The 24,474-nt window shown below is 37.5% G+C and overlaps 1 protein-coding gene across 1 annotated transcript in view; it reads right to left on the bottom strand.

Annotated features, from left to right (window-relative positions):
* Nucleotides 1-24,474, bottom strand: part of LRCH3 (leucine-rich repeats and calponin homology (CH) domain containing 3) — a gene marked incomplete at its 5' end in the record, with an annotated part of 36,962 nt that overhangs the window by 6,899 nt on the left and 5,589 nt on the right. Inside the window, 12 exons of the mRNA XM_010021735.1 lie at nt 713-850; nt 2,370-2,488; nt 3,744-3,792; nt 4,709-4,780; nt 9,830-9,883; nt 11,001-11,048; nt 12,287-12,427; nt 12,577-12,622; nt 15,760-15,836; nt 18,178-18,326; nt 20,795-20,915; nt 21,825-21,918. Of these exons, the coding sequence (XP_010020037.1) occupies nt 713-850; nt 2,370-2,488; nt 3,744-3,792; nt 4,709-4,780; nt 9,830-9,883; nt 11,001-11,048; nt 12,287-12,427; nt 12,577-12,622; nt 15,760-15,836; nt 18,178-18,326; nt 20,795-20,915; nt 21,825-21,918 (1,108 nt within the window). The remainder of the gene's footprint in view (nt 1-712; nt 851-2,369; nt 2,489-3,743; nt 3,793-4,708; nt 4,781-9,829; nt 9,884-11,000; nt 11,049-12,286; nt 12,428-12,576; nt 12,623-15,759; nt 15,837-18,177; nt 18,327-20,794; nt 20,916-21,824; nt 21,919-24,474) is intronic.

Here is a 24,474-nt window from a genome sequence, read left to right on the forward strand (position 1 = left end):
ATGCATCCAGAAATCTATCATCATCACAGCTTTCAAGAAGCACTGCAGATAGGCAAGGTCAGAGAAACAACTTCAGACATTTTCAAACTTCTCTGCAGTGTGCCTGCATTTCCTTCCTTGCTCTCAACAGGAAAAAAGGTTGTATCTTGGGGCCATTATCACAAAGGTATGACTGGATTTGTTTTGTTCCAGAAGATGCTGTTCTCCAAGTAGCTTGAGGCTGCTCTGCTGAAATTCCTAAGCAGAGGAATTTGTAGTACTGTGAAATGGACACAGGAATCAAGTTGTCTTCTCTGCCTGTTTTTACTGTCTTATGTAGTGGGATTCTAAATGTGGTAGAGAATGTTGTATTTCCCTACTATCTGTTTTACTTAACTTCTCAGACCTTTTAATCTTCTGAAATATCCTATTTCAGTTTTCATGCTGAACTGACTCTTATTTCACTGGTTTTCAAGTTAATGGAAGGCAGACTTGAAAATATTAACATTTTCTTATAATCTGTGTTAGAAGTAACTTCATTTAAATGAAGCAAACCCAAATACAGTTTCTTTTAATGATGCTACAGACCTTTTTTAGACAGAACATTGATGGTTACTGTTTGTCATGTACATTCAGAGAGGAGAATGCTGAATTTAGCATTTGTCTGGGTTATGGGACTCTGCTGAATGGTATTCTGGACACTTATAAAACACCATCATTATTATATACTTACAACAGCAGGTGAGGGGACATGAATGCTGGGAACAGATCGGGGACGCACGTGATTAGCTAAATGGCACAGAACAACACCATCGGTGAGAGCTGCTCCAAGATCACTGGGTAATGACACTTTCAACCGTGATTCTATGTTCTGTAGAAAGATGAACATGGACACACAAAAAGTAAGAGCTGGTTTCCTCCAGCTGTTTCATTCTACAGAACATTTTATATGAAGCAGAGTGCTTGCATTACAGCTCTGTCTGTCCTCATGACATTTCGAAACAGCTTTCTGAATAACATCGAGGAAAGCTCTGCACACTACTGTAGCCCAGAGCTGACCATAATCTGGGAGCAACTGAGTTCAATGATGAACAGTTTTCATTGTACAGCACAGGGAACTAATACAACCATTATTCAAAAATAATGGAAATCAGGGTCTAGAAATAGTATTCCTGATCCTACATAGTCTCAGAGAATGGTTCTGCCAAGGGAAGTGAAAATAATTGTCATTATGGGTTGGAGGACAACACAGTTAAGAAAAATCAAGACAACATTTTTGCCTTTAAATAAAAACCTGAACTATTTGACATAAATAGTTAGCATTCGTGTAAGGAAATCAATACAAATTCTGTTCAGGCTTTTAATCTTATTTCAAACATTGTGTGAATTTCACTAAGTTGTTATACTGTATCTACATTTTTTTGAGTATTAGAAAAGATTTAAGCTTACCTGGGAAGCAGAACAAGAGACAGACTACATACAAAGCATTCTGAGATAACAGAAGAGGGGCTCTGCAGACAGCACCAAGTTTGGTTTTGCTTTATTTAAGATAACTTTCTCCTTTTAGAGAGATTGTCCTTACTTTAAACGTTATGAAGAAAAAGAATTCTCTCTGTCCATCTGGGATGCTTATAGCCATAACAAGTAGGAATTCTTAACTCTTGGGAAAGTTCAAAAAATTGACTAGAGCACCTCAAGGAATCCCTCCATGCTCTCCAGAAACAAGTCTGGGACAAAGCAGAGTAGTACCTTAATGTCATGTGGCATTTTCAATATTCATGTATGTGTAGTGTCATTGTATCTGTGCATAAGCCACGAGCGTGGTGGCCCTGAACAGTCAAAAAGCACAAGTATAAGGAATATTTGTGCCTCTGATGTTCTGCACTTAGCCAAGGATAAAGCAAGAATCAAAAGACGGATCCAGAGCACAGAAGGAAACCATATTGTCAGCATGACTGGCAGTAGTCTCTGCATGTCACCTGCTTTTCTGTGGGCTTTACAGCAAAAAGGAGTTTAAAAAAAGAGATTTAAAGTAAACAGTGAGGTAACTTTCCAGTGAAGTGTGCAGGCTTCACCCTAACAAGTGTGAAGGCTGATAAAGAAAAAAGAAACCACACATTCATTTTAAAAGCAGAGATCACCAGACACTCAGAAGCAGGAGTGTTCATTTTACAGAACTTGAAGCTGACTTTATCCACCGCAAAAACCAGAGTGTACACCACTGAATCCATCTGAAAGAACCACTGAGACTGTACATCACCATTTAATTTTGGTCAGCTGGTCACCAAATTGGTTCAGTGAAATTGGTCCAAAACACAAGGACAGATTTAAAAGGCTGTGTGCAAGGCATTTACTAAGATGCCCACATACTGGCTCTGGGCAGCACTTACCTTGCGTAGCTGCTCTATTAGCTCCAGTTCCTCTTCTCGCTGTTTGGAGTTATGTCTTACTCTAGGGTCTGCAGCATCATTAGCAGGAGACAAGGCACAGGTAGAAGATGAAGTAATAGCTAAAAAAGCAGCATGAAGGAAAGAAGATCACTAAGCATAGTTTGGCTGACTGTCCTTTGCTACTGTATTATACATGCACACACAAGGTTCCAGAAAGGCTACAGTGCATTCCCTTTCACAATCTGTTTCTTTCATTTTATTATGAATCAAAGTAATGATCTCCTAATCTAAATGAGGTATTCTTTAACATATTTTCCTTGCTATTTAGAATCTGTTCTTTCTGTTGGGTAATAGTAATTCATAAAGGAGAACAAAGTTCTGCTGGATGGAGTACATTGAAACAGTTCAGAATTTCTACAGAAATTGCAACGTTGTTTGAGCTACTATGCAATGCTAAATTTATCAAGCTGCCTTCATCAGCTGTTGAAGGCTTTTGTGGCATTTTCTTGGTATCTTCTTAGGTATAGGCACAGACCAGGAAGAATAAACCCCCACATTTCTACAAATATGGCAAAAAAATATTCGACAGCTCTAAATGAGAAACTTCTTATTCAAAAAGTACGTAATGCCATGTGTCTGGAAATGGAACTCGAAAAGTAGTTTAATGATAAAGACTTGAAGTAACAGAACAATGCAAAACCTTGGTAAATGCAGATGTTAATACAGGGTAGTAAAGCTAGCTGATTTCTGAGCTATTTAACCTACCTTTCTTTGCTTCATCCCTGACAGCTGCTTGGTAAAGGAAACTCTCTGGTCGCTGGGCAGGGTTTCTATAGGAAGGCGGGGCTGCATGGCCAGGATATGGAGGGGAAAGGTGGACTAAACAAATGGGGAAAGGCACAGGAACGGAGGAAGAAGGAAATGGTTAGAATTTAAATAGGAAATGGGTTCTGCAATGTGGTAATTAAAAGGAACAAAACAAAAATTTTAATATAATAATGACAAAATAAATTACAGCCATGCATGGTAAAAGCGCAAAGCAGGAAAAGGCACTTCCAAGGATGCCTGCACGCAAAGCACATTCCACATACCAATACTAACAACTGTTCTGACTGGTGTTGAATGCATCTGCTTTAGGCCTGTATGGAGGCCTAAAGCAGCCAAACCCTACATTCTGCCTGAAGACATCCTTCACACCCCTGTTGTCTCTTCCCTCAAGTGTTTCTAAGGAGACCCAAATAACTGAGTAAATTCTCAAACAGCAGTGCCACACACAGAGGTGGAAAAAAAAACGCTCCCATCTCTTCGTAGCACAAATAAGCAAAGCAGGCATTTTGATAATTTTTCAGAAATTTTTGTTCCTTTCCCTGTTACCTGTCTGTGTGGTAGGTGAGCCAGGGGAGATGGCAGATCTGTCATCACTCTGTGGATAAAAAAAGCAGAATAATATAAATAGCCCTAATCTGCAAAAACTGTGACTACATTATAATTTTCTGTGTTTTTAAAAAAGGCTCCATCCATCTAAATGTGTTTCAAGAAAAAAAAAAAACAAAAACAAACCAAGAAAACCCAACAAAACCCAGAAATGTGAAAAACCACAGTATGTTGTTCCTCAAGTCTCATCTGCAGAAAGTGACAAAGTTTTTTCTTTTGCAGAAATAACACATTTGCTTTTTTCTAAGGAGAAAGAATGATGAAACAGTACTGACAATGCAATGTCAGATTTTTGTTTATTCTTCCTTCAAACCAAAACTTTAGAAGTATTCTTTGTAAAGGGGACACAGAAAAAGAGATAATTAAATAACATGCAAAACTTGCACTACAGCAGGACCAGTAAGCACACACTTTTTCGACAGCTTTGCTAATGCAAACCTGGTGTTTACTTAACATCACTCTCCCCAGTGAAACACCCTGTGTTTTATTACAGTGCTTCTGCAGACTGATTTCTTGTGATAAATTCATTCAGTACAGCAGTTTCCACAGAGGAGAAAGAAACACAGGGTGTCTGTATTCATAAGTAAGCTGGTGAAGAATACAAAAAGAGTACTTTAGATGAACTCAACTTGGTCAAGAGCAAACAAACTTGTACAGAAAAAGCAACACCAAAGACAACCAAGAACCCCTCGGAGCAGAGACTGGTTACCATATTTTTATAGCTTAGGCCTCCTGTAGACACAGCCTAAAGCTAAGGTGAGGTAATATCTACTACAGTTTAATCAGGTAAGTCAGATTCATACCCTACCTGAACTTTTGATTAGAAGCTGACAGACTAACACCTGTTAAAACAGATGTGTGGATCCAAGGGTTTTTTGTTGGTGAATGATAATAGCAAGAGATACCTTGACAGGACTGAAGGTAGAGGCATTAGGCAGGGTAGTAGCATGGCTTTCTTGATTCAACCCTGAAAATGACTGAATGCAGAAAGAAAGAGAAGGCAGTAGCTGTGTTAGCAAATGGCCGATAGGTCATACACAAAGGTGGAATGCAGTAGACAAGTTAAAAAGCAAGAGGTGAGTGTGATCACATTCTCAGACACTCAACAGGCAACAAAAACGTACTTGCTGAACTGCAGTTAAAGCCTTCCTATCCTCCTGAACTATCTGGCTTGTAAGCATGGGAGATGTGATGTTTCTTTTACACACCCCACAGTGACATCAAAAGCAGAACCAGTAGAACAGTAAGTTACTAAGAACAGTGAGGCAAAAGCTTCTTTAGTAACACTTAATCTATCATCTATGCCATCAGCCAAAAGGAAATTTTACCCTGAACAGTTCATTCTGAGCCACTATTCAGAATAAAGCTTTTTTTTTTTTTTTTTAATGTTTGAAGTATGTTGTGCATTTTTAGTCAGTTATTTTCCTATCAACTTGGTAAAAATCAGAGAAACCATATCTAATCAGCTTAGGAAAACACACCTTGTGTCTGCCACAAACACCTAACGCTGATCCTGTGAATCACACACAAAGTAAATAAGATCCTGTGGGTGGATTCTAGCTCTCGGGGAAGATGCCAGTGTGAAGATTTACAGTGCTGCCACAAATAAAGCGCAGCCAGATTTCAGTTACGGACAATATTAAAACCAACCAAATAAACAACAACTCATGTTTATGGAACAGGAGCTCTACCATCCCAATCTATCACTGACGGACCTAGAAGGCCAAATTCCATGTCTTATTGAAAGCACAATCAAAACATTACCATTTGAGGACTGAATGGCTCAAGAATGAAACTATACTTTCTGAAACAGTATTCGAATAGGAAAGCGGCAGTTCAGAACAGGAAAAGAACACCAAATGACACCTAGAGACTCTATGGATGTGAATAACACACCTGAGAGTGTTACTATTTGAAATGATTTGCAACTACTGTGCCATTTCAGAATAGTACAGTCAGGAAGGACTAGAAAGAGAGGTTATGCTCAGGGCAAGCCTTAAATACAAACATCTTTAGGCCTTATGCAGACTTAACAGCTGATTCTCAGGACAGACTCTCCACAGTAGTGCAAAGCAAAAATCTTGTTGGTTTTTTTTTTTTTTTTTGTAAGAATTTCAACATATTACTTGACTTAAGTAAAACATCAGCTATTATATGAGAATAGTAAAATAAAACAGAAGTAGGTGGTCTGTAACGTTAACTTTTTATTCCTATATGAAGTGACTAAGACAACCTTGATGCAGACTAACAAGAAGTTGTCACAAATCCACGTACCCAGCAGTGGGTGGAGGGAAGGGGAACACAGCACACCACAGGGTAGGACAACCACAACAGCAACACACTGCATGCTCTTCACCTGTTTGCGAGTCCCTGGCCTTCTTTTAATGGTATTGGTGTTACTGTCAATCTCAAACACAAAGAGAGGCTCAAAGCCATTCTGCCAGGGACAGCAAGGAAAGAAAGAGAGGGAAGAAAGGAGGATGTGAGGCAAAGAACAACTGTAAGAAAAGGCAGCCACAATATGAAAGGAACCAAGATGCTGGAATTCAGACTTACAACACCTTACTGCACATGCTGCACTTGGTCTCTAGGTCTAGGACTGAAGTCAAAGAAACTTCCCCGTGCCAGAAACAACTGTAGACACAGGGACTGCCAAAGCAGAGCCCAACCAGAACTCTGCTCGAACCAAATAAGGATATTTTAAGAGAATTTGATTATTAAACTTTTGAGTACACAAATGGATGCCAATAGTCTGAGAGAAACCTCCAGGGTACAAGTTAGCGTAACTCAAGTTCTGCTTACTTTACCCATACACCCATACCATTATTATCTGTAACACACTGGTGCCTAAAAGCCTTAAATTGTTAAAGTGCTTCAGAGATCCCATGTGCTAATAGCAACATGATGGCCTCAGGCCACGTTTGAGACCACAAGAAGAAAACAAAACACAATGAAGAGAGAACAAGGCAGCAATGACACAAAGGTTATGAAAAGAAGAGGTCACATCAGCTGCCCGATGTTATCAAGTATGTCATGGGCTTCACAATAGAGAAATTGAGCAGCGGTTTGAGAGGATGTTTTGGGATTTTTTTCCTTCCACAGTATTTACCTTGTAAGGGACAGTATGGGAAGAAACAAGTTATTTGGGGGAAAATGAGATCCATAAGCAATCAAGGCTGAAATCACTAGCCAAGTCTGAAGCCTTGATACTATCTCAACAAGTAATCTCAATTGTAAGAAACAGGACTACCCGTGTGAGAACAGCAAGCAGGACAGGACTAATACAAAACTTTGAGGTATACAGCACATTTTCTTAGAGGCCAGCGATTACATTTCTTCAGCAACATTTTAGTTAGCCTGTCTATCACAACTCAACACAAAGAAAGCTGCCACAGTGTGCAATAAAGTACTATAGCTAAACTTCATTTCTAATCATAGGTATGTAGAACAAACAGAACTAAACTATTAACACTCATAGAAAATATGGGTAGTCTTTTTTGTAAGTTCAAACAGACTGTCCTGAAAATGTTTACAAACAGAAGGAAACAATCAGAACAACTTGTGCAATGTGAATGCATTTTAATTTAATTAGTGACAAAAGACAACAAGGAGAAGAAACACGACAGAAGATTTAAAAAAGGAAATTCACAACTTAAATTTTGGTTTTAAGAAAGTTTTTGTGAAAGTAGTAACAAAACCAGAAGACAGAAGAGGTAAAATAAAAGAAAGCTCACTTGTATCCTAACTACGTATTAGACTTAACTACTTTTTAATCTTTTCCTTACATGGGCGACATAGTTTAGTGTGTGGTGTCCCTGCTCATGGCAGGGGGGTTGGAACTAGATGATCTTAAGGTCCTTTCCAACCCTAACTATTCTATGATTCTATGATTCTATGTGAGCTGAAAACATTGTTTGGAGCAAAAGGAAAGCAACTGCTCAGTTTGGAGAGCTCTGATGTAACAAGGGAACTGCTGAACAAAAGATCTTTTACTGTACTTCTATGTAATATTCTCTCCTTTTGCCATGAAGTGTTATTCCCACACCATAAAGCTAGAACAATCAGCGGAAAAAACAGCAGAACTATTTTTTTAAAACTAACCTATCTGCAAGTTTCAGTGTCCTAAAGTTTGGCACGGTAAAGTTTACACTGCTGCATGCAGTCTTTTGGAGAGAGAAAAAGACAGAGAGGAAACTACATAAATGAAAAATGTGTACTGAAAACTGCCATTAGCGAACAGAACTTTGATATCAAGTACTTTGGTGGAGGAAAAAAACATCCTCAGAAATTATACCCAGCTAAGTTTCAAATCCGTAAGGGCAGGGAGAATGTCAAATGAAATACAACAGAATATAAAAAAGCAGAAGTAATTCAACTCTTACGACAGACTTTTTTTTTTTCCCCCTAAAGCAAACTAATGAACATTTCCTTGTTGTTGAACATGTTTTTACCATACAAAATACATTTGTAGAAACAAAACTGCTACAAATTCATGAGCTTGCATGGGCTTAATGTTCCAGTTTATAATAATTGCCAGAAACAGCTGCCCTGGCATATGTCGTCATTAGACACACTGTGTATTTCCATTACAAAATAAAACTGCAGACCATACTTCAGCAGTTTAGAAAACTGAGTATTTCATATACTATTATAGTTCAGTGCTGCTGAAAAGAGCAAGGAATCAAAAAAAGAATGAACAGAGAAATGACTGCTTTGAAATCTGGTTCAATCTTTCCCTACCAGCCTGGCCACTTATCTGTGAGGTGCAAGGATGTAACTTGGTTAAAATACAAAGGACATAAACAGCGACAGAAGACAGTTTCAAATTAATTTCTGAAAATTCCAAGTCATGTAATGTAAAATTCTATATATTAATTTACAACAAAAGTCACAGGGTACACAATCAAATAGAAATGGGGTCCTTAAAGGTATCTTTAGAATACATTGCAAAGATTAATTCACTGACAAGAGATTATTAACACTTAAACCAGACTACTGCTATTCTTCTGTTTCTGATTATCTAAATATGAAAGCACATTTTTATATCTAACTGATTGTGATTTCTCTCAACAGGCACATGCATGATCACTAGATCTCTCTCTAATATTACTAGCTTTCTTTCTTTCCCACACAGTGCTTAGTGTTTGAAAGCAGGAAAACAAAAATGTCTGAATAAAGAGATAGTAAATATCTTCAGCAACGTATTCTAGAGAGAGACACTCTAACTGAAAGCACTGCCTAAAGAAAATTTAGGCAGGTAATGGAAGCCCATGAATTAAGAAAATAAATCCCAGGCATGCAGTCATGCAACAGCAGGCAAATCAGGTGTATTTTTCTTTTATAGACATGAATTATGGCATTAATTATATTCTTTAATTATGCACATTGCTAAGATGCCATAAAGGGAGAAATAGCATAAAACATGAATTAGGTACATAAATGCTTTTATTTTTGCTAAGTGTTCATAATAGATTATTTTTAAAATAACACCATCAATAAACATTAAAACGGTATGGGGAATATTTCATGATGTGTAGCATACGTAGAGCAGTTTTTCCCTGCCAAGATACTAAGTATTTCCACCACCATGTGCAGGATGCAGATGAGTTAAAGTCGAAGGCTGTGCCTGAAGCATTAAAATTGCTTACTTGATACTGCGGAGTGCATCAATTGGGAAGCAAGCTAAATGGAGAAAAAAATCAAACCAGAACAACTAGAGATTAATTTTTAATTGTAGAAGCTGTTCTTTATTACTGTTCTATCAGTAATTTTCTTCTGCTGTCAGCAAAAGATAAGTTTTAATTATTTTGCGGGAAAACATCACTATATTATTAACAAATGGCTGCCAGTACAAGTATTGACATAATATTAAAGTTCACAGCTAAGCTACTTTTCAAAGATGGTCATGTTTTATGCTATTTAGATTAGCTCTAAAATAGTTGGTCTAATCTGAGACAATCATAACATTGTTATTTCAATGCTCTAGAATCTGCCACATAAAAAGGCCATTACGTGCAGGATCTTACCACTAACAAGGCACTATCATCAGTATGCTGAGACCTTCTGGATGGAAAGGGACACTGGGAGTTGGGAGAGATGGAGTAATGTCAGAAACACACAGAATGTCAGAAACACACGGTATGTGAACAGACAGACATTTTGGAACATGTTCTGCTTGTTTATAGCATTGTGAGGCTTTTTTAAGGTCCATAAAGTATATGTAACTCTGCAGTAATATACAGCCACATAACCCAGCAATTACAGTGTATTCATGTTAGTTAAGGAATCAATTACTCTGCTTTCTGTGTTGTCTCAAGTAAATACAGATAACTATGTATTCACAGTTCTTACTGTGGTAGAACAAAGGACCCTTTAAAAGAACAAATTAAGAACAGAAGAACATTAAGAAGGAAAAGGAACAAAAACTGTCTCAATTACCCCCTGTTTCGGTAATTTCCTAACAGAAAAGTTAGTTGGAAAATGCTGCTGAAGAACTATTTATACTCATTATATTATTAAAAGTTTTGATCTGATTAACACTGCCAAATGAATTATCATCCTCTGGAGGAAAGTGGGGATGGCAAGCAGTGGAAGAGCTATTACTATGTAGAAATCTGATGCAGAGAGTGAACAGATGTTATTGACTCAGCGCTAGAAGACTGAGCCTTGTATGATTTGTGTTCCCTGCTGACTTACTGGTTTTGATTATTAAGCTACACTAGAATAAAACTTTTTGAAATTGTATCTATTTATTTTTCTGATAGCCCTCAAAATTCTAATGCTTAATCTTTTTGGCATAACTGGTGATCTAATGGCAGGAAACTATGAGAAAACTGATCAATGAAGGATGACTACAACACAGTAATTTGTCTCAATACTCCCATTAGAAAGAAAACTGTACTGCTCACAAGGAGCAACCTGAAATGGAATATGAAATATGCTTTCTGTATAGAATATAGAAAACATACAAGAAACAGTAGAACACCACACTTGGACAGGCATTTACATGAGCCAAAGGAAATATTAGGAAGGTCCCACAAGCAAAAAAACCCCATCACAAGGATTAATATTAAGTGTCAAAAGAACTGCTATAACCCAGCCCTGAAGAGTTCTCCATCATCAGGAAAATATCTCTGATAGAGAACGCTAAGAATTGAGGTGCTGACATGTCTTGTAATACTCCTATAGCACTCTTACCTCACTATCTGGAGGACTTTGCTTCTGAGGACTTAAGGATGCTTTTTGCTACAGAGAAAAAAGAAAAATGGATGACAATTTAAAAGAATGTGACAGAGAAACAAAAGCTCAGAACAAAACAGTATAATTTAGAAGTGTTTTAAAACACAAGAAGTCTTAGTTTTTAAGTGAAACTTGCACTGGGAAAATTGCAAGTTTCCACTGAGCTGAAGCTTCACTGATACTATTAGTAAAAAAACCAGCCTTTATTCCATGTGAAAACCAAACAAAATTGATTTTGCATATTAAAGATGTATAATAAAAGCAAAATATAACCCAAGGGAGGAATTTAACTGGTGGGAATAAAATGCTCATGCATAACAAAGACAACAGAATTAAAAAACCTAACCAAAACCCCCAAAAAGCTCATCAATGAACAAAATGCATCCTAAACATCTAATGTCTTTAACTGAAAGACTAAGCTGAATCTTTAATAAAAACAGCTTTTCTAAAAAACATTGCCAGAGGCCTGAGCCTAGTTGGTGTTAATGAAAAGCCTGCTTCCAGGCAGCTAAAAACCTTTTTCTAAACTAAATTTACACATTACTTAAATGCAATGAAACATTCTTTTCCTCTCTGCAGACCACCCTAAGCCCAAAATACTAGATTTGTGATGGTGAAATTTGGGTAGGTCACCAGAGCAGTAAACAGTAAAATAAATTTAAGTTAACTAACATATAAACAAGTTTGCATGTTGAGCAGCAGACTACTTCATACTGACTACAGTGAAAGAGAAAGCAAAGATGCAGTATCCATGGACGATCTGAGGTACCATAAATTTGCACCTTTGCTTTACCTGGAAGTAACTTACTAATGCACCATGAAGTACCAAAATAGATCAGCTAATGTTATCTTGTGTGTATGATTGCTTTCTTATCTGCCAAATTTGTCTTCAAAATTAAATTGCCTCTATGTCTTCTCAAATAAAGACCTCTTCTTTCTTTTCCAATCCTGTCACATCTATGCCAATGAAAAATTGAGAGAATGAGGTGGACTATGTAAAAATACAGTTCTTTGCAATAACCATTTGTGGGCAGATCTCTTCTGTCTTCCTCTTCAATTCTAGTTTTATCTATCTTAAGATACAGCACCAACACTAAATGGACTTAAGTACTATTTCTCCATTTTCTTTACAAATGGCATGCCTGCCCAGGAGTGTAATGTACAAGTATTACGATCTTGGCAATTAATTTTCATTAGGGGATTCAGAAATGATAAAGTATCAAGTAGGTACTAAAAGGAGGTACCTTAACAAAGTCGAGGACAGCTTCCCTCTGAATCTGTTTTGTTCTCATCCTCTCCTCCTCATACTGAAGCGCTGCTAGCTGAGCCTCCCGACGGGTACGCTCTATGTGCCTGCGGTGCAGCTCGGTATCTGTATTAGGCACCTGGAACAAAACAGTGCACTAGGCTGTAAAGACAGAGCTACACAGGGTAAAACAGATGGAGAAACAGTCCATGTCTTAAGGCTAACACTGAGTTTGGTTTTGCATTAAACTCATCCAAAAGAATAAAATAGTAGAGTTCAATGTGTTACCTGACCGTGGTGACTTGATAGAAAGTAAGGTGAATCAGCTGGGGGTCTGACAAATGGAAAAACAGAGTAAGTATACTTTTTATCTTAAATCTGAACAAATTTTCAAACGTGAGTTGTCAGAACACACAAGTATCTCATCAAATCAGAAGAGTAACTGTTTAGTAAGCAAAGCTGTTAAACCAACTGCTGCGATAATAATTTAACTCACCGTGCATGACAGATTTGAACAGTCATTTCTATCTCTCCTCCAGAATTGTGATAAAATTTTTCTACAGCTAAAGATGTACCAATTGGATTGTACATTTGGCCTATTACATGGAGATATTCAGTACTTCATACTGATTCTCTAAGAGCTGATTAAGTAACCAATCCGGGACCTTTTCAGACTATATAAATTTAGAGGGCCAACTGCCTACTACAGTTATTGGGGGAAGAGGGGTGTACGTGTGGAATAAAATTAATTAGTAGAAACCATATGTTTCTTTTCCCCACCTCTCTGTCCTGCCCACATAACTCCTTAGTACTTGGTGATGCTCTCTGTCCTGCATCAAATTTAGAGTTTCAGGTCTTCGTAATTCATCAGCATCCCTGCAGGTAAACACCAGATGGAAGGGAGATTGGCCACTAATGCATATAAACTACTATCAGATTAATTCCTCTCTAGATTACAGCTGTTTTTCTAAGAGTAATGGCCTAGACAATTAACTTCAGATAACCACAAAGCTGAAATTTAGGATGACTAAAGAAATCATGTTGTGATATGAAGTCAGTTCACAGCTACCACAGCTCATAATTAAATAAACATAACCTGCTTGATTAACAATGATTTCAAAATACACAAAGATAGAATCTCCCTTTTAAGACTGTATTTTGGTTATTGTAGGCCTTACTGTGCTCTGAAGAGAGTTTTAAACATTAGCACCCTCTGAGATTTTCAGAACAAACCTGCTCACTTTATCAATCAAGTGATGACTTCCTCCATGTTTGTGATACAACCCATCAAAGTCACAAGGTAAACAACAACTGATCTCTCTCTTATCCACCATATGAACAATAAAAGAAATCTTGCAGTCAGTTCTTTGATAGAAGGCAGTTGCTAGAACTGAAACAATTCCCAACGCCCACAGTCTACAGCATGTTCCCTGCCATGTTCTGTCTAGAAAGTTGATGGAAATCTAGCAGCTTACTCTTGACAGCCTCCACTCTGCAACCTAAACTCCTGCGGCAACTGTGGAACAGAGACACACTTACTAATGCATTTCCAAAAAATGTCAGTCCTGCTGCCTGTGTGTAGACTTATTACCTATTCTGCATGGATAATCTTAAAACATGTGGAAGACCCGTATGCTACAGGCCTCCTCTGTTACTTATATTAGCACTGATTCACGTGACAAATCCATTACTGTGCTGTTTCAAATGGACGAGACTGGATTCAGCTGAGTGCCAAGAAGTGTATTCAGACCAGAGTACACAGAGCTTTGTTGCATCAGGAATGCACCACAGTCTGTCCAGAGGCACAAACTGTAGTTACTGAATTGAATCAACTAATGTAAGCACTCTTGAGATGGAGCCTGCCTAACATCTAACTCCAAGAGTTTTAATGGCTTCAGCATGCTGAAGGAAAAACAAAGATGCTGCCTGCCAAGGCATTTGCACAGAATTATTGTGGAAGCAGTTTACAGCTTGTGGTTACCACAAATTAAATATTTGTCTAATACAAGCTTAAAATATAAAAAAATTACTCATTGTCATATGGCTGGTTTTACACAATTTTGAAGGCATTAACAGTATGACTTGGTTTTAGTACCTTGTTAAGAATTTCACTCTGCTGCAGCATAGTATGAAAACTGCAATTCATTTAGATTGTAGATTAACTACTTCTGTGCGAAGATCTGCTGCCATCCTTAAGTTAGATTTTGAAAACACTGGTACCATAGTGAAATACAATTTCCTTTATCATTAAAATATGTCTATGTAAACAGCAGCTCTCTCCTAGTTAATAAGCCTTCTCTTACTTCCTTCAGATTATGTCATAGAATCCGGTGTTTGCAAAGTCTAAATATTTCCATGTTGACAAGTGTGCAAATAGGAAAGTAAACAAACAAACAAACTACAGGATAAGCAATGCTTATACATATTGAAGGAGCTACCCTCTTTTGTATCAGTACAATTACCTTTCCTGCACATCTGCTGACATTTCAAAATGCTTATTAAAATGTTGCCATGACTCTGGAAAAATGTACACACTATTCTTGATTTCATTTTCTCTTTCAATGCCATTTTAGTATGCCATTAAACATTAATTTCTACTGACAGCACAAGTAATGACATAATTATAGCTAGCAGTTCTTTTCTTAACATTCCTAGTACAATTGAGCTGGCTTTCTGCTGTGTTCTTGCACATTCACATTCACCCCACAGAATACTGAAATATGAAGGGTTCCATCAATTTTTATTTTAGTTCCATTAGCAAGAAGCTATATATTCACTTATCTTCTGCTCTCTTAACTAGACACCCAAACGTCTTTTCTCAAACCTAACCATCTCATTTATATTCTGTCCAACTCTGACCCATTTTTACTGATAAGCAATCCCTTCAATAGGCCAACAGTCATTAAAGAGTATGAGCATAATTCAGAAAGTCTGCTTTATTAAAATAAGCAACCTGTTTTCAGCATTGACTCCCATCCTATCCCTTCTTCCCCTGATGTAAGCTCATGATTATGACACATAAAAGCATATTTTAAATTAAACTAAAACCCTATGGTACTACAGCTACCAAGAGTCAACCAGGATACTCCATAGTAACTCTCTTTGTGCTTCCCCTAAACCTGCAGTACAAGTATGTTTATCCCTTCTGTCCTTTATGTAATATAGTCAGCTATTTAATCGAAGCACAAATTAAATTCTGAAATGCAGATAATAAATCAGTTTAAAAGTATACACTTTAATCTGGCAGGTTTCTTTAACCAACTGATTCAAAGCTGAGCATTGGTCTAGAACAGCCATGCCTTTTGGTCACTACCATTATTAGAACACGAATTCCTAATTTGCAGCAATAATTTATAAATCAAGTGCAATGCACGTTTCTGGTGAAGCAGCAGGAAACTGTGTCATTTTCAAAACACATTCAGTAAACATGCTCATCATAAACCTTTGGATACAATTACCACATATTCTTACCTGTTTTGATGTAAATATCGTCTTGTATCCTCTGTTCTCTGAAATTCTCTGATGGATACAGGCTTTACTGGTGAGCCCTAAGCAAAAAAACAAAGACTAAGTTAGCAAGTTATTCAGAAAACTGTACATTAATGTCAAAGAAATTCTTTGTAGAGCAACATTTGTAATTACTGATATTCAAAACACTTGACAAAAGAACCACAAATCACAACTCAGGGATGTTCATTTCCAGCTAGGCAAGCTCCCTTTTATTTTTTCCTCCTATTTAAATAAATTTTATTTCAAGAATAAATATGGCTACTGATAAATTTAAGAGTTTAAAACTTCCACTATTAAGAATAATGCAGAAAAGTACACGTAGATAGAAAATAATTCATGTCACTCTAAAAAAACATACATTCCGGTGTACAGCAATGCAGTCCGGATTCTCGGAAATACAGGATACAATAGCTGATGGACTTTTATGATGCCCTAAAGATACATCACAGAGGGACTAAGAAAGCAAAACATGGGATGAATGAGAACACATTAGGCTTAATTTGAGCTACGAAATCATTTATCCCATTGGGAATTTTATTTTAAAACTTCTGCTGGTACCCATAAATGTAGGAAAATGGAAACTCTTCAAGATCAACTTTCCAAATTTTTACTCATGTATGCATATTGTTATATTGCATACAGTTTGCTTTCCTAAGTAGTATTTTGGATTGTTTTTAAGAGAAACTACTACTTCAGTTAAAAGCAAATAATTAAATTTTTATGAATAAATAGATGTCTATGAACAGCTTTTTGATGTTGACCAATGCCTATTCACTAGCCACGGCAAGGAGTCCTTGTGCTGTATTGCCAATGGTTGCTTTTTCTGAGTTTTGCTCTTATGCCTATGCTTCAAGTGGCATCAGCTTTTGTGATCTGATATTGGATTTATGCCATTTGCAAAATTAGTGCACCTCTCAGATATCTATGTCACTGATTTTAAACACAGCAAACAGTACTATCAAGCGGGCAAATTAGGGACCAGACTCCTCCATGGATGCTGAAGATGTGTTCCTATTGGTTAGATTTCTGAGGACAGTCCCTAGAAATGTACCATCCAAACGACTTAACAGGGAACAGTTTTCTCCATGTGTTCACAGCAGGGGTTGCTACAACTGGCACAAAGGCACCTCCCAGTTTTGGCAATTCATACAATTTCAAAGCAATTCTAGTGAATTTTATTATAGTGCACACCGATTCTTGTGCAGCTAGAAAGCAATAAGATGACATGAGCTAAACAAAAGTAACAATAGTCTTACTGGAATCATTGCCCTTGTCTGCGCCAGGACATCATTTGGATAGAGTAAGCAATCAATTAAACCAGCTTCTATTAGGATAGTATATGGTAAGTTTGCCCTTTTTAAAAATTATTATTATTATTATTAGCATTATTTTTTTCTGTGAGAGAAAACAGGCTAGTGTTGAGTTGCTTACAGTTGTTGCTAGACATTTTTAAAAGACTGGCTGAAGAACTTTTTAGCCCATCTAGCAATAATTTTACTTATTGTTCATTCACCTGTATACTTTCACTGACTGAGAACAGTTTCATGCCAGGTTTATCTAAAACTACAGATGGTATTTTTTGTTCAGAAAGGTGACTACATACACAACAAGCCTGTACCTGTGGGTTCAGAGCTTTGCTCAATAGTGAGAGAGAAAGAAACCATTTTCTTTAAAGAGTAGGCTTTCTGAAAAGTCTGAATACTTAGGTTAGTCTACACTTAAAATGGATGCTCAAGACACTGAGCTTACTGGCAAGTAACTTACAATCAACTTGAACAGACAAATTAATGGGAGTTGCAAAATTCCTGTATTAAGTCTTTATGCTGGTAACAATCAACATTTTTCCCCTGAGAAAGCCAATATATGTTCAGAACTACCAAGTAAATGTTCACAGCTTTCTAGATATCATAAATTACCAGCTGGAAGCATCAACTTGAATGTTTTTTGAAGACAGAACTCCTTGGAAAAACATTTACTTCACATTTGCTTAAAGCATAAGCTTGCAAGAAGCAAGTCTAGTGGAAGGTGTCAATGCCCATGACAGTAGGCTTGGAACTAGATGATATTTAAAGACCCTACCAACCCAAACCATTCTATGATTCTGTAAATCCAAATGATAGGAAAACAGTATGGCTGCATTGGACTTATTCCACATATCCCAAAGGGCATTTGAGAGCAGCTTAAAACTCCAGCTCTGACCTTCCACAAAGCACAATGCTGTGCTCTTCCCCCCAGATGAGACCTGATTTTATTATTTTTTTAAATAAATAAAACCAAACAATAAGCCCTAAGAAAACCTCTGAGGACAAGAAGCATTAATACCATCACAGAGGCTTTCCTGGGGCGCATGAATTTAACTAATTTAAGTAAAAGCACCACCTCATTAGAGATTCGCCGCTGGTCAATATATGCCATGAATTGTGAGCTGAGGCTGTCTGAGTCCATGCACTTGGTTTGCCTCACCTCTTCCTCCTCCTCTTCTGTGGCACAGCTGTCAATATAGTCGATCTGATCGAGATCATGTTCCACTTGACATACATACACAAAGAAAACATCCATAATTAGATAACCAACAGGAGAGGGAAAAAAAAACCCACAACAAAAAAGCAATGCCAGGAACTAAGGCCCTACTGTTCTTCTTCTGTCTGGGAAAACTCAACCTAAAAGCTCTTGGATTTTGCAAGGTCCACTAACATTTGTTAAACACCAAATTTTGAAATAATGAGAAAATTTATGCTTTTTAAAGAGCAATGAGAAACACGTATCAAGCATGCAGTTTTATGGCTGCAGATACTTTTGCAGTGACTGAAAAAGTAGTGATTTTTTTTTCAATACCCAAAACTATCTACAAAATCTGTCAGCTAACACCAAGAATGTACAATGGTTTGTGTACACTTTGAATCATTACTCTTGGTTCTCATTCATCTCTGTCACAAAAATTAGAATGGATATGACATAATTCTACTTATTTTACTACTACAGGAATACAGAAGGCAGCATGTCTGGATGCAAATGCAATAAATATAAGAAGTCTCTGTGGAAATAACGAAGGACAGCACAGAAAGCAACAAAACCCCTCTAAACCAATATAAAAGCATCTACAGTTTTATTTTAAAAAGCAGAATGGAAAAGGGATTAGGAACCACTGAAATAAGAGCAAGAAACAGCACAGCTTGGCTAGTATTGATTTTCCCTTGTGTGGGTGATATGTAGGGCAAATTTTTCACTTGTCACTGCTTTTGTATTTTCTGCCCAGGGATCCTGGGAGTCATGACATTGAGCAAACTACCCCGGTGAAAAATACTGTGCTGGGGATGCAGCAGAAAGCATAAGCTCCCTTTCTGAGCACTACAGCCTTCTTTTCCTTAAAACTGTCCCCAAACTTGCTCCACTCTCTTGCAGACATTCTTTTTCTACTCCCCCGCCCCTTTCCTGCTTGTCTAAAACAGACTTCTCTTTGCCTCACCACACAATCTAGCAACTGTTACTGCCAAAGCCACCTCCTCTGCTACTACAACCATCCAGAACAGCATTCCTATATACTTTGGCTTCATTAAGTCTCCATTACTGTTTCAAATCTTAAAAAAATCCCCAACAAACCAAACCAAAACAAAAGCGCCCTTCTTTCCAGCCATGCTTATTAAACTTAAATAATAATACTACAGTAAAGGGTGAAAGACACTAGTGTCTGTGTTAGAAACACAAAATTGGAAAGCATCTCCTGGATCACAGACAGCCACATGCTATGGCTTGTGCCCCTCTCAAATACTCCTACTCATGAACTGACCCTGCTCCATCTTAAAAGACTAGTGAGGCATTTTGAAATCCCTTGTGTACAAAACCCAAAGAACAAAATAAAGTTAGTCCTGGAGGCAGAGCTGGCAGCGCTACCTGTTATTATGGCATCTCACAAAGCCATGTCTTCAACCCTTCTAACTTTACCAGAATCTAACTGTCCGAATTGATTTTTTTTGTCTGTCACATGTGAAAGAGTTTGAGTCAACCAAAATAATGCAGGTATTTCTAGTAGGTGCCAAAACCCCCAAAATACTGTGGAGAAGAGTAAGACCAAGAAAAGAAGATGGCAAAAGATGAATGGGAGGAGGAGGTAAGAGAGAAGAAAAAGTGGGAGCTGAGCACAGAAGATTAAAAGTAGTTGGGAAAAGTGACACTCAGGAAATATGAAGTGTAGCCATTAGGAGAAATGGAAAGCAGAGAGCAGCTGAAAAAGAAGAAAAATTAATCAAGATATACAGGATGAGATCTAATAATAAGTAGTGTAGAAAAATGAAGAAGATGGAATGATTGGGGGGAAAAAAAAAAAGAAAACCCCAAAACCTGGAAGAACGCTCAAACTGAGACATATAAACAAACCAAGATGGTAGCAGCAGATTATTGAAAGTTAAAATGGAGAAGGACTGCAGAGACCAAGAAACATGTAAAGTGCTGTCACCTCTTGAACAAGTATGAGGGTGCTACTGCAAGACTGCAGAGCAACCAATTGAGAAGGTGCAAAAAAGCAACATCATTCAGAAATAGCAGTCGTTCCTAGATGCCTCGTGTGTTTGAATTAAAACCAGAGACTGCTGAAGGAGGCACTTTTGCTACTTGGAAATTTGAAATTCCCTGACAAAATTGCTGGTAACAATCATTCCAACAGCAGTCAGCACGAAGCACTGACAATTTACTCCTGCTGTAAATTTTCCCCAGTAGCTCAAGCAGCAAAACTCCATTCCAAAACACTGTTTTAAGCAATTGGAGACTTTACACAGCACATATGCAGAAGCTGACACAATCTTAATTCTGATTCTATTTGATTTTGCCTCATAAAAACCTTAATACAAGTGTTTTTCTGTTTACACAGCAGTGGTTGTGTACAACTGCACCTGGATATTCTTTTTCTCCCCCTCTTTAGACAGCCTACTATTTATAGTAAATATTCTGGAACTTCAATAATGATGACAATAAACATTGTTAACCAAAGATCACTATTTACCTCCACCATTAGTTACAACGGTGCTCCCTCTATTTTCTTGATACTGACTTTCTCTTCGCAGCCTCTGTTCTTTGGTGATCTCTGCTACACGCAAAGGGAGATCCGAGAATTCATCTGTTGGCTTCAGAAAACAAACAGTGAAGTCCAGAAACACTTTTCTTCAGAAACATCATCTTGCACCTGTTACCTCTTGATTTGTGTTTTTACTTCAACTGTCCTGTTTGGCACCTATAAAATACAGCTGTAACACAGAGTTGCTTTTTTTTTTCTTTTTAAGCCATGTATTTAAACTTCCTTAAAACAAAAACAACCCAGTTTGCCTACAGGGTTGTGTTTGGGTTTGGGCTTGGTTTTTTTTTTTTCGCAGGTATCTTTAAGTACTTGAAAACATTCCAGGATGGAAACTCCTAGAACCCTCTCAAAAACCAAGCTAGGAGTGCAAGCAGGTGTACAGAGTATAGCTCACTGAAGCACTTAAGGTCTTGGCTACTGCCTTTTCTAGTTGTCCCAGGAGAAAAAGGGAGCTTTTTCCTGGGAAGAATAATTGACAGTCTCCTTGCCAAGAGATCCCATTTTCCTGCTTCTAAATGGCAAACAGATTTTAACGTTTGAAACAAGCTTCAAAGAAAGGAGAAAAAATTTCCATCTGATTTTTGAAGCTTAATTTTCATGTTCAGATTTATTTTATTGAAACAACTACTTATAAGTAACTGTAGTTGACTCGACATTGTAATATGATACAGCTATGCGCTTTTTCAAAATGAGGCCTCCCATTTTTCTCATGTTTTGTACTCCAGTAAATTAATCTGTCATGCAGTGTTTTATATATTTCTTGTATTATTTCCAACTTTGTGTTTGTCCCATATAAAATTATGCTCATTTTTCTCCAATAAAACAACAAATAATTTTGGCTTAAGGCAACCTGCACACTAGCATATGTTACCTATGGAATATGCTTCCAGACGTATACTTAACGGTTTTCTTTCCTGTATAATACTGCACCAAACAAAAATAAAGCTGCAACACTTACTTCATTCCCTGACCACCTTTTGTCTCCGCTGTCCACACTATTGAAGCCAGAATCAAGTGCTCCATATGGACGACCGGAATAGAGTTCCTCATGGCTGTCAAACACACAGTTTTGGTTACTGTAATATAAACGCCACTAAAAGCTTCTTAGCTATTGCAGAACAAAAGCAGAATGAGCTATGTAGCATAGTTGCAGTGTGCTCAGAAGCTCAGCATATTAGAAAGCATCATAGTGCATTTGCCACTTAGAACAAGAGGCAGGTACTCACAGCTGCAAACGTACTTGTCAGTCAGCTGTTCACCTGCCACTGCCTAGTGTTTTAAGAGCTAATCTGATCCAAAAGAGATACCCATACTTCAAACATTTCCCAAGCAGAAATTATGACAAAGAAAACTGCAAAGTGGCTTCTTATCTCACTGTTTAACAACTCAAGCTTTCATTTTCTCTTATGTTTTCACTGAGACACATTGTCCCACAAACTTTTTCAAAAGCATAAAACCATGCAAAATTACTGAAAATTCAGAATATACTATTTCTACAAGAAAGTACACAGAATGTATTACATAATTATCTTCTGTATCATAATTACCTGGCTAAGAAACTGTACCAATCTCAACAGTATTTCAAATGCTTTGTAATATAATAAATATAGAAGTACAGTTTTCATATACAGAGCCTGACTTTGACTAGACAAAGGCATCAGACATGGGTCTAGGGTAACAATACACATAACCAAACAGCCATGCAGTTCTCTAAACTTCTGGGCTTAGAAACTACATAATTCAGCAGTCCAGCCATCACAGATGTCAAGTCTGGCAACTGCTGCAGATAGCTACAGTAAAAGAGACAATGCGACTTGTCTGATCCACTGCAGATGGCATTTCACAATGGCTCAACTGTCCTACTGGCACTTGATGCCTCAGGGAGAACTGCAGCAATAATTACTATTTAATACACAAGGAAGAACAAATTTCAAGAAGCTAATTGCTTCACCCCATCATAACTAAATTGCAGGTCATTTTCTCTCTGGTATTGCTCTCAAGTTGTCGCTCCCTCTGAAATCCCTCTTTCAGGAAACACTTATTTTCAAATGACTCATTATTGTGATTATTATTAATGCAGTGCTGTATGTCTGCATGTGACTTTGTAGAAGAGCAACTTTAATTTTTAAATAGACATAAAATAGCAACAAAGTAGGAGGAGGGATGACAAAGTTAAGCTATACGTCTACTTCTATGCTGATATACACCAAAAGACAAACTCTTGTGTAGGCATGGAGTTTTGTTACACTAAAAAGAGATCACCTGTATGCCTGTATTTGAACAGAAAGATCATTTGCATAATAAACCCCTAGAAAGAAAAAGGGAGAAAGAAAAACCAACTCCCTTCTCTTGGGTGGGGAAGTAAAAAGAATGACCATGAAATCACCCAGTGCAGTTAAAGAACTATTTACTTGAATCACTGACAATAGAACCATACCTATGCTAACAGTTGACAGTACATAAATATTGGATTTAAAACATAGGTCAGAGAAAAGAAAAATTCATCTGCAGTGTAATTTGATTATAAATGCATCAGTATTTTCAGAATCTCCCTAGTACCCTGTTGTAAGGTTGAACTGCAGATTGAAGAGCATCAAAATGACTATTTGGCTACATTTCAAAAATGGGGAAGTATTTTGATACAAATTCTCTTCTTTTAGCCTTCCTTTTCAATTAGAGATTTTGAAAAGCTATACATCTAACACTGAGGCTATCAGGAAACTCAAGAACTCACAATCACTGTTCCCAGGATTTTTTTTCCTTTTTAACATGAAAGCTGCTTTCTGTCTGCCCAACTCTCACATTTAAAAACAGCTGTACACTCAATGCTGCACACTTTACAAGTTTATAATCATACAGCAGCCATCCTGAAATCAGTTGAGACTTAAGATTTTTGTTCCTCTCTGACCAACAAGCTACAAGAAACAATGATTAAGCATTTGGACAGATCAGAACATTCTGGGGCAAGTAAAACTTATCCAGAAGGCTTTGTAAGGCTTGAAATCAAAGGATTAAATGCCTGGTAAGGCCAACAGCCAAAGGAAAGACAATACTTGCCAACACTTCAAAGACACAGCTCCAAAGCCACACTAAAACATGTCTTTTTAAGAAAGAACAGTTGCCCAAGTCCCAGAATATCCACTACACTGGTTCACACGAGTACTTCACATTTTAAACCTTCTAACTCCAGCCTATATCAGATTGCCTCAGTGACAAAAGAATTGCTACACAGCTTCGAAAGTTCTGCCTCCTCTCAATCACGTTCACTCCAGCGCAAACCTCAGCTGCTCTGAACTTCAATCTTACAAATAAGAGACTGGCTGCAGGAGATCAAAACTTGCAGCCACATAAATTTCACGCAGCTTTTGTTCACAAGAGGGCTGTAAACATAGAAGATTTCACTCCAGTAAAACAGTTTGAGATAATTTGACAAGGCTAGATCAAAAATAATCAGCTGCACTAGAACTTCGAAACCCCACTTTCTGCCCTAATGTTTCAGAGCATCTTGTTTTATTATCAGTATTAACAACTTTGTTATTAAACAATGTTTGATGAAGAGCAAACTGACAGCACGACTCAAACCTCCTTAAACTTTAAGAATCTCAGCC

Source organism: Nestor notabilis, unplaced genomic scaffold, assembly GCF_000696875.1.
Source record: "Nestor notabilis isolate BGI_N333 unplaced genomic scaffold, ASM69687v1 scaffold4509, whole genome shotgun sequence".
NCBI lineage: Eukaryota > Metazoa > Chordata > Aves > Psittaciformes > Psittacidae > Nestor > Nestor notabilis.